Source organism: Odontesthes bonariensis, chromosome 17 (assembly GCF_027942865.1).
Source record: "Odontesthes bonariensis isolate fOdoBon6 chromosome 17, fOdoBon6.hap1, whole genome shotgun sequence".
NCBI classification, from domain to species: Eukaryota; Metazoa; Chordata; class Actinopteri; order Atheriniformes; family Atherinopsidae; genus Odontesthes; species Odontesthes bonariensis.
Window position 1 is genome coordinate 27,343,367 of NC_134522.1, and position 18,271 is coordinate 27,361,637.

The following is an 18,271-nucleotide window of genomic DNA, read 5'->3' on the forward strand; positions in this document are numbered from 1 at the left end:
TCCAGCTTTAATTACATCAGATTGTGCTCAATTTCATCATGTGTTGAATTGAGACTTTGTTAATTAGTTTTCTAGCTGCATATATAAAGAACAATCTAATCTAACTTGAAATGTGAACCTACAGACTGTGTATCAGCTACTGACAGTCATTTAGAAGTGTCCCAACACTCCTGACCGCTGGTGTCAGATGTGAGGTGTTGGTGTCTGCAGGGGTTCACAGCAGCATGTGGTAGACGTCTCCAGCTTTAATAATATTTGGATTGGATGAATTGTAACTAGCTGCTGTCCGCTGTACACAGTATGTGTGTGTTACAGTGTGTTCAAGCTGCAGGTGACACTGGTGCTGAGCCTCTGTTTTAATCAGCTTAATTGAATTGGCATTGATTGTTGTCTTGCCAACATCTGTGTGCATGTGCCTACCAGGGTCTGGACAATGTACACAAGCAGCGTGTGGCCGAGGTCCTGAGTGAGCCGGAGGCTCGTGAGAAACAACGGAGTCGCGAGAGTTTGACCTCTGACACGGTGAAGTACGAGAGCGGGCCGGACGGTGGCGAGGAAGTGAGTATGAGCGTGGAGTGGAACGGGGTAAGTACAGTACACAGCCCTCAGCACATTACTGAGTCTTCAAATCAGGGACACAGACATGTTTACATGATGCACAGCTTGGTTCTTTATGGACTGAAGCCAGTTTTAGACACACAGAGACTGAACCTGCTCCCTTATCAAAATGCTTCTGTCATTTTAAAGCTGGTTAGGACTGGATAACTAGCATGTTATGTGAAATTCAGAATACCCTTAAGGGGGGGGGGTCTTTAAAGTGATGTAAGGACATGGCTCTCTTGTTGTGGGAAACAAAGCCAGTTCTAAACCTAAATCCCAAAGTTCTCAAGCTGAGCCAGCTCTGAACTGGTTCTAGCACTGTCCCAGTACCAGCATACACAATTAAACTTTAAACAGACTCTTAGCGGTTTCTCTCAATAAAGAAACGGTGAAGTTATTCCTTCATCTACGACTAAATGAAATATTCTGATCAGGTCAGATCATCTACAGCAGGGGGATCAGTTTTATTGTGCCAGACTGATGATGCTGATTGACTGTCACAGTTGCTTTACTTGCCCACAATAGTTGTTTATTGCACACTGCTGAAAGCTGCCATAATCAGTGACAGTAGGTGACTTTTAGTGTTTAACATTTACATAGTTCTATTTTCCAACTAACTCTTAACACAGCAGTAAATCTTTCTGCTTAGTTAACTCCCTCTGCTGCAGAGCCGCATTTCTAATCAAGCTGGTGATGTTTGGAGCATCCGCCGTGTTTTTCTCAGCTTCTAGTGACTGCAGTGGTTGAACGTCTAGATGTGGGGTCGCTTGAGGCTGTTCACCATCTAATTTCTAAAATGCTGCTGCTGCTGCTTCTGTATAGCCCGTCAACTTACATAGCAACAGTAGTCATGGCACCCTGAACAACCAATCAGCAGCTCCTTCTGTACCTCTGGTTGTGGCTCTGGGAGGTTTAGCGTGAGACACATTGATGTCTATATGCTGTATTCTGTCAGTCACTTATTAGCCTGCAGCATTCTGTCGAGACTCACCAGCTGATCCAAAATGTTTATAACGGGAAAGGAAGCTGTCAAGTTTGGAAAGAGCTTTAGGTGGAAGAGCTTTAACAACATTTTTCTTTATATCTTTATTATATCTGAGAGGAAATAGATGGATGGCTGAAGTGATAATATGAATACAGATCTTATAAAAGGGCTCTTTACACAAAAGATAGATGCATTCATGACACATGAGAAATATTGTTTTACAGCAGATATTTTTTCTCTTAGTTGTCCAAAAGTATGTTAAAAGTCAAATCAAACAGATGTGTCTGTTACTGTAGGCATTTAAATCAGCTCAAAGCTTTGTTGCGGCTGCTGCTATACTGCTGCTGTTTTTTATTTATTTAAAAGTCATATTTATTTGATGTAAATTCCAATTCAGTTGCCTAAAATAGCAAAAAGGTCAGTTATTTTCTTCAGTCAACAAATGGATGTCACAGTGATACGTTCTACATAATGAACATGAATGTTTTTAAAATAATCACAATATATAGTCATTTTGTAATATAATAGGCTGTTATAACCCCAGACCACTCAGTGGATAAAACATGTTTACACTTCACTGCTTCACTGCGGCTGTCGAGCTACTTTTTGGTTTTCAACCTGTCGAACAAATCATCACTTCCACTTCAGCTCTCTCCACAGGCAGCTGTGAAAAAAACACTGTCCTTCTCACTCCTGAGTAAGTCTGTGACTCATCAGTCTACTCTGACTCAACATGGGCTTTGTACTGTACTCCTTCTGTGTTAATGTTAATGATCCGTTGTGTTACGCATGTACTTGTATGTATTTTTGTATTTGTCATTTGCATTTGTGTGATGCTCTGCTGCCTCAGAGTGTAAATTGTGACTTCTTTTATTTTTTTTACACTTGGTCGTCATGTTTGCAGCCAGAGAGAAAGGACAGACTGTTTAAACTTCTGCTTTACTTTTACCTTGCTGACTACACAAACATCTGTCAAACAGCAAAGAAATTATCGCTCAGGTTACTTGTATTAGAAACATTTTAACCAGGCTCCAAAGTTCTAAAATGATCATTTCAATGAGAAACTGATGAATAGTCAGAATATATCAAATGTTTTCTTTACACATACGGTTTTAGGAAGCTAACCTTTTGTGTGCAACAAAATGCAATAAATAGATAAATGAATAGAAAGAGAAAGCACTGACTTTTAAAGAGTCTTCAGCTTTTTTTTCTTCTTTTCAAAAAACAATCAACCAGTGACATGTTTTGTTTCTGTAGGTATCTGGCTGCTCTCATGTGTTCCTTTCCTGCTCTCCCTGTGTTCTGTGGTGCCCTAACAAAGTTGTAACCCTGTTGATGGAAGTTTATTACCTTTGTTCGAGACTCAGACACAGTGTCTACGCACCAGTTCCAACAGTAAAAAAGCTCCACCTAGTGGCAACAACACAACTTGCATTACTTTTACTGTGGACTGGACATTTAGAATGAAATGAAATATTGTGAACAATAGTTAGCTTTCAGGTTATACTTAGACCTAATAAAAGCTGATAGAAAGTGTTATAGTTTGTTTTGTCAGCTGAGACCTTTAGTAAAATTCTAATATTCACCACTGAATCAGTTGGTGTGAAATATGTTCAGACAGCGTGAGAGTCATGTTTTGTTCTGCTTTGTCCTGTCTTTGCCATCAGTTTCCTTTTGGCTTCGTCTTAGTTTTAAAGGTTTTAATTTAGTGGACCTGAAATATTATTGTAGTTTGTATGCCCTGTGCTTAGATACTGGTGTACCTGGTGATGCCTCTTCATTTTATATATGCCAACTGGTAAAAAAAACACTGTGTCTGAGCTCAGCAACCTGTTTGATGACCTCTTTGCTATCTTTGTCATGTCTGCTTTCCCTTCTTTCTTTTCTCCTTTCTACCTAACTGTCTCATTCAGAGTGTCTAAACAAATCTCATCTAGCTGATTTTTTTTTCTTTCCCCTCTCTTTCACTGTATATATTTCCTTCTTTCTCTTCTCTTCCTGCTCTGTCTGACTGGCAGGCATAACTACAGATGCCTTGTTATGGTTCTAAAAACTTGTCTTCTGCATGACGGATGCATCGCCTCAACCCCTTCAGCTTTGCCGTTTTCATCAACTCTGACTCCCCCTGTCTTTTCTCTGGTGGGATTCTTCATGCCGTGTTGAACCAGAACAATAATTTTGCTTAGAAACCCCCCGAACCTGTTCCACTGTGTATCTGCTTTGGTTGGGGAGCGACTGCTGCGATGTTTCTTTTTGGCAAACAAATTTTGAGCTTCTCACTTTTGTTTTTTTCTTTCCGTCCTAACTCTGCTACTCCTCTTTTCCTCTTTCTGTCTCTTTCCAGTGTCTTGAAATTGTGCTTTGATTTTGCCTGTAGACTAATTTGACAGGTTGTTGGGGAAATTGTGCAAGGGGATTGACAGTTTGCACATAAAACAAATATTCCTCAAATTGTTATCCAAACTGCCCTTACACTCTCTACAGTTTGGGCTGGTCTCTAAAATGCTTTTGAGCTAATAAGATCACTTATTTCTATTTCAAATGTGACACGGTCTGTGAAAAGTTTGTTTTTAGGATTTATGTAAAGCTATTTTAAGTCGAGGCTTTCAAAGGTGTGAGGGGCATTTAAGAGCCAGAGAAAATGGTTATGTTTACTAGAGCAAAGTTTTTGAAGATTTTGGTTAGAACTGATCCATTTGATGCACCGAGCATGTCCACAGGCTACAGGTCCAAGGGTCAGTGAGAAAATCACGGAGACAAATATCAGGATAAAACTGATGGTGAAGGTACAAAAAGGTGTAGCAAGTTTTCAAACTCTGATAAAACTGTTGGGGAAAAGTGTCTGGTTGTAAATCAGGTAAAAAGATGGAGTGTTCACACAGCCGATTGCAGCTAAAAATGTTATGGACATAAACAAATTCACATCACCAGGTCTTCTTTAGGAAAAAGACCAACCATACAGCACATGGACACAAAAGTTTCTCAGCTGCACTCAAAGCTTGTCTCCAGGTTTGAGATGGTCAGAGTAATAAAACCTTCCTTTCCTCTCTGTCTTGTTCCCTCTGGAGGGCTTAGAAGCTTCTGCCCTCTTTCATTAATGTAGTTTAAATCAACCGTAACATCTAATATCTATAGTGGTGAATCAAAACATCTCATACATTAGTGACTTAACACACTGTAAATAACATCAATGTCACTCATCAGCATGATCGAGAACACTGTTGATTGTAGCTTTGTAGGTTCCAGCTCCTATTAGAGTGTATTCACTAGTGTGTCAATTTGTGCTCTGTGTCATCTGTTTGCAGTGATATCAGAGTAAACTATGTTGTAATATCATCAAGAGGAAACTTAAATGATCACAGGACTCATGCATGATGGATATAAATGTGGATTTAAATAAGAAATGTTGCAGCAGTTGATGGTTTCTCAATAAATGTCAGATTGTATTGATAAAATTGATGCTTTTTGTTAAAGCCGCTTACACTGGGTGCGCGTTGCCTGTTTACCTTCTGTATATAGATGTAAGTGGTGTTGGGGGGGTGAAGCGCATTTGGTGTGAAGAAGCGGTGTTGTTGTTGCATTTCTTCAAAGTTTGGATTTAGATCTAGTCTCCTCGTTTTCAGCTCCTGCTACTAATCTCCTGTGTCCTGTCTCGTTTGTGCATCTTACAGTTTGTCTTTCTTAACTTCTAATAAAAGCTAAACTCTCTGCTCACCTTAAGCTGTGCCTGTCGCCTCTTTGTGTGTTCCCTCTCTTTTTTGTGTTCCTTTATAACTGAGTGAGCTCTAAACCTCGATACTGCTCAGCAGCAGCAACACACTGAATTAACTAAGGCTGACTGGAAGCCAAGAGTCCTTAGACCATGTCCGTTTAAAAAAAACAAAAACACTCCAAATCATCGAATCACATTTGGGTTAATCCACTATAAGTTTGTGTCAAAAGTCAGCACATAATTTTCATCAGTTTTTCACCTTTGCATTTTAAAGCTGAACAAACAATGAATTTTATAGATCAGCTGAAGTAGCACGTTTTCTGTTGTTGTTGCGGGGACTTACATTACATATTAGATGGCTAGAAGTGTAAAAGGGGGAGATTCCGCTCACGGGGACATCTTTCCTTGTCCATATATTTATTTTTCTGAGAACCACATTTATTTGTCTGACAGCCTAAAACAAATCTAGTTGGACTTTTCTCCCCAGTATATGTAGAGTAATGGTCAAAGGCACAAAAAACATGTTGTTTTGCAGCCTCACAGGGTTCATTGGGAGAATTCCTCCCCTCACATCCTGATAACGTTAAATGAAAACCAACTTTTTGTATAAAGGGGCTGGTCCAGGAAGGGGACTTGAATTGGATACTTTTGGTAGGAAGCGATAAATTCAAGGTCCTTCACATCATTTTAGATGTTTTTACATTATTATTGGAGCTATCATGCAAAGGTAAGTGAAGCTTTGCCCCACACATGGTGTTGCTGTGCCCCACGTCTTAAAACTAACTCGTCAAACCTGCAAAGGCAACATGATATGATATCAAATTTGCCTCCTGATGGCAATTCTTGTGATATGTTTTGGGGGAGAAAAATGACCAACTGTTTGCCCACATAACGGTGGAGAAAGTAGCGGCTTAAGACACGTTCAGTAATGCTGAGTCACCAAACATCCACCTCACAGCATCTAAGAGCCTCGAATGGATGCAGACCGACAGGCCCACCTTGCTCAGTATGATATGTGATTACACTGCATTTATGTGATGGCACCTCAACAGTTCTACAGTGCAATAAGAAAAGAACGACCTGTGAAGTGGTTCTGAACGGAGAGACGAGCCGCAGTTACGGGATTTGGTTTGCAAATAAGCGTGCAACTGAATTACTGCACTGTGTGAGCACGAGATGGCATGAGATTGTGCACATCTGTATGCACTGCGCCTGTGAAACTGAATGCAATCCAGTACGATAGCTCTGCTATAAAGTCTTTATTTATACATTCAAATGATGTTTTGCACAAGAAATTAGACGGACCTCTCAGTTGAAGACGGTCCAGTACAATAACGCCGAAGATATCAACCGAGCATGATGTGCTTTAGAAGGAAGAGTGTTGTGGCAGAGATGCTGTATTGGATTGTGTGAAAGTGTTCATGTTGACCACAGGAAGTTTGTCTGTATATTAGTATTTGACCAATTGCTGATGCCTATAACTTTATTCTAAGTGTTGCCCATTCCAAAATGCCTTTGAAGCTAAATGTACAGTTCTGAAGTATATAAAACAATACTGTATTTAGAATCTGATTCAGTGCTTTACTTGATTAAAAACATAACACTGCTTTTGCTGGTGACTGTCAAAAGACAGGATGCTGTTCTAAGCACTTTGGGCACACATGCTCCCATATGTTAATGAATGCGTTAGAAAGCAATGTTCTCGATGTTGGAGCGTAACCTTGTGACTTGTCCCACCAGGACGGCTCTGGATCTCTGAAGAGGAGCGGCTCATTCAGTAAACTACGGGCTTCAATCCGTCGCAGCAGCGAGAAACTCGTCCGCAAGCTGAAAGGTGGCAGCTCGCCACGAGACAGTGAGCCCAAAAACCCCGGGTAACTATCCGCTCCATCCACCCACTCACCCACCCAGACACCTGCCCTAACTGCTACAGGTGACTCACTCTATACGCTGGAGGAGCGGGCCCACCTTTCAGCTCACTCGGTGGTTGGTGCACTAACCAAAACCAAAAGAAAGGATTTGCTCTACTTTGCTGGTGGTGAAGTGGTGTAGCTCTAAAGCTGTGTTTGCACATTAACTGACTGTGGGAGCTGTTACATATGCTTTGGTCTTTCTTTTTCCCCATTGCATTTGTTTACCCTTATTTACTTGCACTGCCATAAAAAAAAATATACGAATAAAAGTTCTTTCTCATAGTTCAGTGGAGTGAACAGCTGCTTCTGCCCACTATCTCTTCTTTTAAGGAAGAAAGAGTCCGAATGACTTAAGTGTTCTAAATGAAGTTCTAGAATTAGGATTTTAGGAACAAATATCTGTAGTGTTCTCAGAGGAAACCTTAAAGAAAAGTGTCATATAGGGAAAACTCTCTCATTGAAAGAAAAAACAGTATTTTGTTAGTCGAACAAATCTGAGACGTGGCGAAACGTCTTTCATCTGAGAAAAAAGGGAGTAAAACGGGATTCTGTGTCTCTTCACCTGATGTTTGAATTGCTTCAGAATGGAGCCCCTGAAATAAAATCCCTAGCAAAATTGTATTTGATTTTTCTTGAGTGCACAGCAAACTAGCTGGTTCACACAAGATAAAATACATATTTTGGATTATTTCAGAGGGCCGGGTCTGGACTTTTTCACTAAACAAAACCAAAGGTAGCGCATGAAATGGGGGGGGAATGAATCCTTCACTCACACGCTGTGATGGGCTCTGCCAGAGAGCATCTGCAATGAGACGCAAACTACCAATGTCTCCCTTTGAATTGCCTTCATGCTTGTTATGCCTGTGGGACTCATTTATGACTAATGACTGCATCTATTTATTGCATTTTTGTGGCTTTTGGACTGATGAAATGTGGCTAAGTTTTACACAGCTTTGGACTTTTTTTTTTTTTTAGGCTTCACCTTCTTTTCATTTCATTTTGACATGAAACCGACGTGTCTGCATGGCTACTCCTGTGTAGAATTCAATGCTGTGCTGAATTTTCTTTATTTATGAATAAATTTCTTTTTCTTCTGAGTGTCTACTTGCATGCCTCATCTGTGTGCTCACTGGTGTCTTATTTTCCTGTCACTGCTGTTCTTCACCGTGTCTCATGAGGGTTGATGGATATTGTTTGTCCTCTTTATTGTTTTAAAAACCCGCAGAAATGTCTTTTTGAACTAGTAGACAATATTTTTCCCCCTTTTATTCGACAGCAACACGTCAGGGAAACGGGGTAAGAGAGGAAGAACTGGAGTCATTAAAGTTGCACATTTAAACTTCCCACCAGCAAACGATGCCAGTTTTATGTGTGATACTGCTACAAAGTGCAATGGTGACAGTAGCAGATGGGAAGTGTAGGAACAGAGGGTCAGGCGAGTCCAAGATTTGAAACTGTCCTCAAGTTTTCCTCAGTTTGAGCATGGAAAATGTTTTTACAGTGCAATCTCATGGTGCATTTTTCTTTAAGAATAACCACATTTGGTCTTTTGAGCTAAGAATTAGTTTTACCTGATTCTTATTCACATCTAGGATGCTACATTCTATAACATTTGCAGATTCTTTTATTAGTGCATCCCTACTGTATATTGCTGAGCTCACTGAATTACATTCCTCCCCAAGAAGGGTGTTTTCTACTGCGCCACTTTCCTGAAGTCCGACTTAGTTTATTTTTGTGTTTGCCTGGATTTAACAGACATGTGAAATGTGCCTACACCAGTTAAAATAAAAAGACTGTAGCTCAGTTAACTCACCAGTTAAAAAAAAAAGACTGTAGCTCAGTTAACTCACCAGTTAACTCACGAGTCTTTAATGAGCCACGGTTTCCAAATAACTTATAAGGTAACTAATTACTATTTCAGGTTGCCAGATTGAAAGCAGGATCTGTTAGTAATGAGTATGGCATCAGTGAAAGTGAAATAGAACAAATGTATCATCAATCATGAAATATTTAGACAAGACCTTAGGGTCGTCATGGTTACCACAACCTTCATATTGTTCCAAGTGTTTGCAGCAATTTTCCAGAGGGTAAAAGTTGAGATGAAGACTTGAGTCCTTTTTTTTTTTTTTAAACCATAATGTCCTTGTGTAACTGATGCATTCATGTTTAGTAAGGTATGTATTAACTTACAACCAGTAGACCCATTCTTACTAAAAGGAACCGAAGTTTTCTGTTTAACCCTCTAACATGAGTAAACAGGATGAGAAATAATCGAACATGTGAAACGGTTGTCAAACTAACTTTTGTGTGACAATATCATGAATGTCATTAACCACCACTGAGCTCATATCCTCACGCCTGACTCTCCACCCCCCTCACCTCTGACCTCTGACCCCTCACCCTGCCTCTCTGCATGTGGGTGCAGCATGAAGCGAGCCAGCTCTCTGGGGGTTCTTAACGTGGTGGACAAGGCTGCGAGTGGCAACTACCAAGTAAGGAGCCCGAGTGTTGAAGCATAAGTCCAAAAGTTGTCCATTTTGTTTCTGAGCTGACTGGGAACATGCCCTGTGATAGGTGGTTAAAAGTTAAAGCCCGGAAGGAAAATTAATATATTTGGTGCAATTAAACTGTGGAAGGAAAGATGACAATCAAATAATCAGAGAAATGGGAGCTTGTTGTGATCCACCAACTGCATTATCATAGTAATTTCATTTGAACTGTTTCATGGAGACGATTACGTAACCCGTGATCCTTCTAACAAAGTATTTACCGAGAATAAATGCCTAACTTTTTCAGTCATTTCCAGATTCTCTTATATGAGCATTTGATGGCTTTAAGATGTCAAGAAACCATTTATCGAAACTCAAACTATGGTACCCTTTGTCCTTGTAAAGGAAAACGGGGAATTAAGAAAAGAATAAAGCCGTCATTACGACATTGTGTAAAACGTACATGAACACCGAATTATCTGCAAATCTTATAGTCCAGTATTTTATTCACAATGAAAATCAGAAAATTGATCAAACGTTTAAGTGGGACATGTTTCTACTTCCTGGAAAAAAAGAAATAGTTTCCGAGGATCTTTCTCATATTTTGTGTTTCGTGATGAATGTTTTCAGTTGGTGGAATGACTGCAGGCAGGTCAGTCCAGACTGAGAGCTAATTACAAGCTAGATGGTTCCTCTCTTCTGTGGTCCAGATCACGTGGCATTCATGATTTCTTTGGCCCAGAAAGGACGATGTCGGTTCTCACATGTGGCTTCTTCTCTGCATGATAGAATTTTAACCTACATTTGTGGATGACACGGTTATCTGTGGCCACAGACGATGATTTGTAGAAATATTCCTGAGCCCATGCATATATTTCAAGGCCTGTTTTTAGTGCAGTGCCATCTGAGGGCCTGAAGATTACGTACATCCAAAATGTACTTTTTGGATGTCCCCTTCTGGCAGTGATGTGCTGGAGATGAATTGCTGCATCATTTGAGGAAGCATTTTTTTTTTTTTGGAGATTGTTGAATCTCTGACAATCTTTACTTTTGAGAGACTCTGCCTCTATAAGGTGCTCTTTTTATACCCAATCACGTTACTGGCCTGTCGCTAATTCATCGGTTCCAATATGTTTTGTTATCCCCATAGCAACAGCTTTTAGACGTGTTGCTGCCACCAAATTCAAGCTGAACCGTCTCACTTTCAACATTTGTTATATTTTCTCAGTTCTCTTGTGAATATTATATTGACTTAAAACATTTTTAACTTTTTTTTATATACAATCCTTTGTAATGACTCTATTTGACTTGTTTTACTCATACAGTTTATCCCTAAATCCACACGATTAACTAAGTAACTTCATCGTTGTTGTCACTAACCATAACTGAATTAAACATACAGCGTGTCCATGACGTCTCTTTGTGATTTAAAGAATGTATTATAAAACAAATTCATGGGGTCATTCAACAAGTTCATTTAACGACACCTCTTTCATCAACCTGAAATATACAAATGCAATGTGATTGAAAACTTTGACAACTGCTGAGTGCATAGAACAAATCTGATTAAGACATCTCATCAACTATCTTTGTGATATATTTTTTAAATTATAAAGAGACTGTGGATTTATGAACACCTTGTACATATGAAGAGTGACAAGTGTTATACTTTTTTAAACAATTCCTCTTTGCACATGTTTGGGTGTAACTTCTTTCTATGAAATGTTAACTTCTCATGTAAAAATTCCAACATCCTGGTTAAACTGTCGCAGACATTAGTAACAATGAGGGTGTATATTGTTCAACATGAAGAACATTGAATGTTTGAACATTTCTTCACGTTGTTCAAACTCCAGATTTGAACAAATCTGTTGCTCGTCAGTCACATGGGGCTCTGCAGTAGGTCGGCGTTAACTTTTGTTAATAAGGAAGAACTTTTTTTTGTCGAAACCAACCAGAGATGCTGGTGTCCGTCCAGCAGGGGGCACCGCAGAGAGAAGTTAAATGCAACAAGTATTCCATTGATACGATTTTAGAGAAAACAACAGAAAATATGACCAGTTGCTCAATTATCTGCTGGAAAAGATTCAAAAAGTGTGTCTAACTTTAGTGGGCACATTTGTCAGTGAACTTGATGCTTTCTGTTCTTCTTTCTTTCCCCTAGGAACGAAATAATCGTCTGAGCAAAAGTCGCGACCTGAGTGCGAGCCACACGGACCTGGCACGTTGAAGGAAGGGACCGGAAGTGGAGCCACCTCTGACCCTCAGACAGACTTCCCTGTAAATAGCTGTTTGTGAAAGCCTCATCTCTTCCATGATATGCTTCAGCATCGCACCACCACCAGTTCAAAACGCTCGTTGCACTTTGAAAGGTTTGCGCCTTCAGAGGGGAGTTTGTGGTGTAGTTTCTGAGTACATATCGTGGAGGAATATTAACGTACGTTGGTCTGCTGTACGGCTGTTTCTGTATAGATGTTTGTGTACTTGTGTCTGTAAATGTGTGCTGGTTTGAGTGACGCTCCACTCAGATAAATCTTTCTCTGCTTATTCGAAGGCAGACATAGAGCGCCGTTTGGGGCTTGGCGAACTTTTCTAACGTAGAGGCTGGTCCAGTTATGCGCTGTAGCTGAAGTGGAGGATGAGCTCAGTTGTTCTTTTTTAGCTTCATCTTCAGCAGAATGATGCCGCACAGAGGGGAGCCTGACTGCACGTTACAAACTGCAGGTTTTAAGCATCCAGTTCATCACTGATGGTCACGCAAGTTTTCAATCCAAGGTTCCACTTTGTGTCAGGATGAGTTGAGTGGTTGAGCTCAACTTGATCTCAAGTTGATGACATTCTAGTCCATAGACTCTCAATGATAAAAGCAAAAATAAGTACTTTAAACTACTGACTGTATGAAAAAATGGACAGAGTTATTTGGCGTCGAACAAGAAGCATGTGCAGTGCACTTAATGGGACTTCTTTTTAGTTTGAGTTTGAGTTTATTTAAAGTAGGGACAAAACATATTAATTAACATATGTGTAAATATGCAAGCTAATGGCTAATTTCCATCTTTAGTCCCTTCGACAGATAGTCAACAACATAGGATAGTAAAATCAATAAAACAACAGTAACAACCATTAGAATAGTTAGCCTTCATGGCCAGTGTGAAAAGAGGGAATAATTACAGAGAGAGAAAACACAATAGGACAGAAAATTAAAGAATAAAAGCAAGAACAATGAAGAGTTGCATCCGTCCTAGTGTTTACTGACATTGTCAAGTCAGTGAACACTAAACTGGATTTTTACACTGCGTCACTCTTGCATCAAACAGTCATTTACTTTCCTATTTTCTCAACTCGAAGATGTCCATGTTTCTAAGCATCGTTGCACAGTGTCCTTCAGCTGATCAGCGCATGCATCACTCAGACTGGTTGGATTCCATGTTGCTGGGCATCGCTCGTGCAAATATTTGTTCAAATAACAGATGTTATGTGCTTTTGCTCGTAGTTGTCTTGAGATAAGAGTGGAACCGTCAGAAACAGCCGATCAGCATTCTACAGCCACCATGCAGCGATGTGGAGCAACACAGGCATTCTTCAGTTGAAAAAATGAGTTTTTATAGTTTCTTCAGGCGGTATGTTCTGATTACCCTGTCTTACCCATCAGTGCTGCTGCTTCTCCAAACTGAGAGAGCTCTGACTGCAGTGTGTTGTAGGTAGATGGAGACTGCTCAAAACACAACCCCACTGGGGGGGCTTGGGTGCACTGTCTCCAGAACCTCTTTGGCTCCATCAAACTCCCATTCAGATGCAGCAATTTCTCTCATGAAATACTGTTAATATGACAAAATGTGATTTCAAATATCATTCCTCAGCTCCACCCTCTTGATCAAATATTCAATTCAATTCATTTTTATTTATATAGCGCCAAATACAACAAATGTCATCTCAAGGCACTTAAATAGTATAGTCCAAGCCAATTGGAATTCAATTCATTGTAATCATAATTACAAAACAATCCAATTCATTCATATAGAGCCAATTCAAAAACAATTTCCTAGCTAAGGAAACCAACAGATTGCACCGAAACTTGTCTTCAGTCCAATCTCCCGTCCTGAGCGTGCTTGAGGCGACTGTGGAAAGGAACAACTCCCTTTTAACAGGAAGAAACCTCTGGCAGAACCAGACTCAGGAAGGGTGGCCATCCGCCTCGACCAGCTGGGGTTTGAGAAGACAGAAAAGAGGGGAAAAAAACCCTGTAACACCATTCAAAGGATATCTGTTGAAACAGGGAAACACGAGTTAATGACCACAATAATGTCACATGTACATAATATCATTTGGGAAATTAAACGGGGGGAAAAAGAGGGTAAAGTGAGGAGAGGTGTGACAGATGAGGCCCCCCAGCAGTCTAGGCCTATAGCAGCTTAACTATGGGATGTTTAAGGATCAGCTGAGCCATCCCTAACTATAAGCTTTCTCAAAAAGGAAAGTTTTAAGCTTAGTCTTAAAAGGGTGTCTGCTTCCCGGACATTTACTGGCAGCTTATTCCACAAGAGAGGGGCCTGATAACTGAAGGCTCTGCCTCCCATTCTACTTTTAGAAACTCTGGGAACCTCAAGTAAACCTGCAGTTTGGGAGTGAAGTGCTCTGTTAGGGAAATATCTTATAATGAGATCTTTAAGATATGATGGAGCTCGGTCATTAAGAGCTTTATATGTGAGGAGAAGAATCTTAAATTCTATTCTGAATTTAACAGGGAGCCAATGAAGAGAAGCTAAAACTGGAGAAATATGATCTGGCCTCTCGTGGCTCCAAAAAGGCTTCAAAATGGCATTTTGTAAACCAGTGGGTAACGTCTCGCTGGCTTTGTCCAGTTTTTTATAGAGTCTATGATTTAAAGCCAATGAGTGAGAACAGTTCTGCCTCTTAAAAAAAAAGAAAGAAAAAAAAAGAAGCTAAACTTAATCCGCCAACTCTGCCCAAAAATGAGTGGAAACCTTGCTGTTCCACCACCCAGCTCGTATGTTGGTGCTGCAGTCCCTCGGTTCTGAACTGGGTTCTTCAAAGCTCAGGAAACCTGCTGGAAGGTGAAACTAAACTGGCAACCCTCATCTCAGCTGCTTCCTCCTCAAATGTTCTGTGTTGAGTAAGGTTTTAGCTCCTGATGTTTGAACTCCTGTGTTTACATTTTTTGTTTTTTTTGTTTTTTTTTAATGCTGTTTTATTCGCATCCGTCCTGGCTTTGTTCTGAAGACTCGCTTTTTGTGTTTTTCTGCAATCGGCCATGAGAGCTGCGGCGCTGCCTCCTTTCGACAGTTGGATGATTTGAGTGGCACATGAAGGCCGTGGGCTTTAGCTCCACACACTGACTGCTAACTTTAAATCACCCCAGGTGTTTTCATGTTAATTTAAGACCAAACTTTGCCGTGTGAGTAAAGTTGAACCAAAAATAGCAAGTTCTGAGTTATTTAATGAGTATTAAAACGATTTCTCGATTGTGGGGGGAAAAAAAACAAAAAAAACTACAGTACTTATTTGCTCTAACCAAAAAGAAGGGGTGCCGCTCCTGTTGCTTTCATAACAGCCTGGATGTAGTTAAACGAATATGTATCACGGTAAACCAGCAATTCGTGTTCATCCAGATGAGTTTTTTCATTTTCATCTTAACTGCTGAAAGTTCTACATCTCAGAAAACAGGCCACAAATCGAGTCCAAGTTTTAAGATGCACTCTTTAGTTCAAGTTTCCAGCTTTCCCTTGATTCTGTTCATTGTGCAAACAGCCTGTTTTTCTTCTCTTTCTTTTTGATGATTTGTTTTTTTCAAAGGGAAGTGAGGAATATTTGACATATTTATAATGTACTGCTGACACGCTTGAATCGCTGTAACACGGTTGTTTTAGAAAAGTCTTAACTCGGAGTCCCTTTTGGTTAGTGTGTGTGTGTGTGTGTGTGTGTGTGTGTGTGTGCATGTGTGTGACATGGGCTGAGTGTTGTTCTGAAATTGTCTTTATTTCATAGTCACACAGAAAAAAAGGATTACATGCAAATAAGTGTCAGCTTATGAAGAAGTATCACTGGGGTCCATTGATAAGTAAGGAGTGGAGGCTGATTTTCATTCCCTTGGTGAGATAACACCAATATGAATATTATAGAAAGAAAGTCACCATTCCAACGGAGCAGATCTGTAAATTAATAACAGAATGAATTAAAGTTAACAGTAAAATACGATAATCAAACAACGGGTGTCCTCTTTATATAGTCTGCTTAAAATGCCAGCAGGTTTATTCGTGCCACACCAGAAAACAGTGGGCTCTTTTAATCAATGCAAATGCAATGAAACAAGTTAAAGAAAAACAAATGTATAAATTAGAGTTCAAGAGTGAATATAAATTAAGATACAACAGAGTAAAGTCTGATTAACAGTAGAATATAAAGAAAAACGTTTTTTTACGCCATCTTCTTTCTGTATCTTTGAGCTTCTCGACTGTTGAACAGTCTGCTTGTTTTATGCTTTTAGTCTTCACCGGTGCTCTCCAAAGTAACTAGGCACATAACTTTAACTGACTGGTGGCGATGACGAATGTGACAACAGAGACCGATGTAAGTGAAAGAGAAAAAAGTTCAATCTGAATGTAGTCAATGCAACATGTGATGGATCAAAAAAAAGAAAAGGACAAGCAGCTGAAAAGCTACAGGAATGGTGAAAACAAACCACAACTTAAGGGATAAATTCAAATTTAGATGCCACTGCAGTCAACACCCCTGGCAGAGAATATGAAATCCCCACTCTTGGAGGATGGTTGAGCAGATATTTGTTTAAAAAAACGAAAAAATTACGAGTGTTGGCGATCTGGCCCCACCTCTAAGAAGCCAGAATGTTCAGCTGTTGAATAAAACTATCAATGAACATCCTCCAAAGAGGGTTGCCAGGCGTTGTAGAATGTTTGATTCTGAATCTATGTGAAAGAAGATGATCTAAATTTGACAAGTTTTACGATTCCCTTTCAAATCATCTGGAATTCGGTTTCAAACGATACAACTCGAGTGTAGTCTTTCATTAAAAATGCACTTACTTTCACGCCTGAATTAGCAGACAAATGCAAAGGTTTTTGACACCCTGCAGCACACCTTGAAACTTTGAAACGGCTTGAGCTGTTTGAATGTCCAAAAGTATGAATGCGTTCACTTCTGTGGTGTTGAAAATTTCCACGTGACGTGCTATGTATCGATAAAACTGAATTTCCACAGTATTGGTTAATACAACAGACTATACAAAGACAAAAAAATGGAACATTGTTGGACGCAGCAGAGCCCTCGTCAGTGTTACAAATGTTAACGTTAAATTCTTGATCTAAGAGCTTGTTTTTGTTGTTGCTGCTGCTTCCTCAGTGCGGACATCAAAGGATTAAGTCACATTTGTCCAAACTATCGCTCTGTGCATCACTGCTGTTACAGGCTGCAGAGCTCTGTTACGGCAGCAGCCTGTTAAGTTATTATTATGGAATCATGTTTTGAGTGCTGGCTTAGAGTTGTGATGACCTGAATGTAAATTTAAGGATTCCTGGAATGCACAGGAAAGAATTTGTCGAATTTGTGTGTTTGATGTTGGAGCAGTGAAGATATATCTTGCAGTCCATCCTTTGGTTGCTTGTTTGGTTTTGTGTTCTGCTCCCTGCATGTGTCGAATGTTAACATGAATGGGTACAAGTATATTCTCAGGATGAAGGACATGAATTAATGCTTGGAACAGATGAGCGATCTTACTTCCTTACTCAAACCCACCAGCACTACATGTGACGAACAAAAGGGAGCACAAACTCAGGCCTGCTGAATACTGGACATTTAATCTTTTTTTATATAGTTTCGAGGAGTGTAGTGCTCTTTGTTCAATCCCATGAAACTCATTTTTGTAGCTCCCAAAGAGACTAAATATGTTGGGCTGCATATTAAGGAAATCTATGCGAATATATAAAATCACTAAATCACAAAAATTGTTGCACAGAATAGCTTTATAGCCTCTTCCCTCCTTGCTGAACATGAAACACAGCCATCCTCTTTGTGTCTCCTGTGTACAGCAAACTGTTCCTGGTTTAGACTGGCGTAGTACTACTAGTCCATGTAACCGCTGCTTTGCCCGCACATTGTCTTCTCCTGTGCAGGCCTATCCTCATCTAATATATGGGTATGGGTGTAGGTAGAGAGTGATGAGGTGATACAGAGCACTGCTACACAGAAGAGAAACTGATTAAGTAGAAGGAATAATAAAATAAAAAATCTCATGAAAATATGTAAAAACCCATGATTTGTTTTTTATTCTTAACTGCACTGTAATTGAGGGCAACTTGTTTGCAAACTAATTTTCTACCACATCCCTTCTTATGTGAGCAGAAGTGGTGTTTGTTCACTGAAATGTTGTATATCTTAACTTTATTTGAAGAATAAAAGAGCTCAAATTGACATTGCATCATGTAGTGACTTTTGAACACGTTTCCCCGTCTGTTGTTTTTTTTTTTTCTTTAAACATGAACTCTTATGGAAAGTTAAATGTATTGTAAATTTATGGAAATAATGACAATAACAACAA

At 39.7% G+C, this 18,271-nt stretch overlaps 1 protein-coding gene across 8 annotated transcripts in view; it reads left to right on the plus strand.

Moving 5' to 3' along the window:
* Nucleotides 1–18,144, plus strand: part of klc1a (kinesin light chain 1a) — a 48,946-nt gene extending 30,802 nt beyond the window's left edge. For 2 of the 8 annotated variants that reach the window (XM_075448328.1, XM_075448329.1), the window contains exons 13-16: nucleotides 424–585; nucleotides 7,038–7,171; nucleotides 9,636–9,702; nucleotides 11,864–18,144. In XM_075448328.1, the coding sequence (XP_075304443.1) occupies nucleotides 424–585; nucleotides 7,038–7,171; nucleotides 9,636–9,702; nucleotides 11,864–11,929 (429 nt within the window). In that variant the 3' untranslated portion in view covers nucleotides 11,930–18,144. The other 6 variants (XM_075448330.1, XM_075448332.1, XM_075448334.1 and 3 more) reach the window with 6 other exon arrangements.
* Nucleotides 18,145–18,271: the final 127 nt, after the last annotated feature.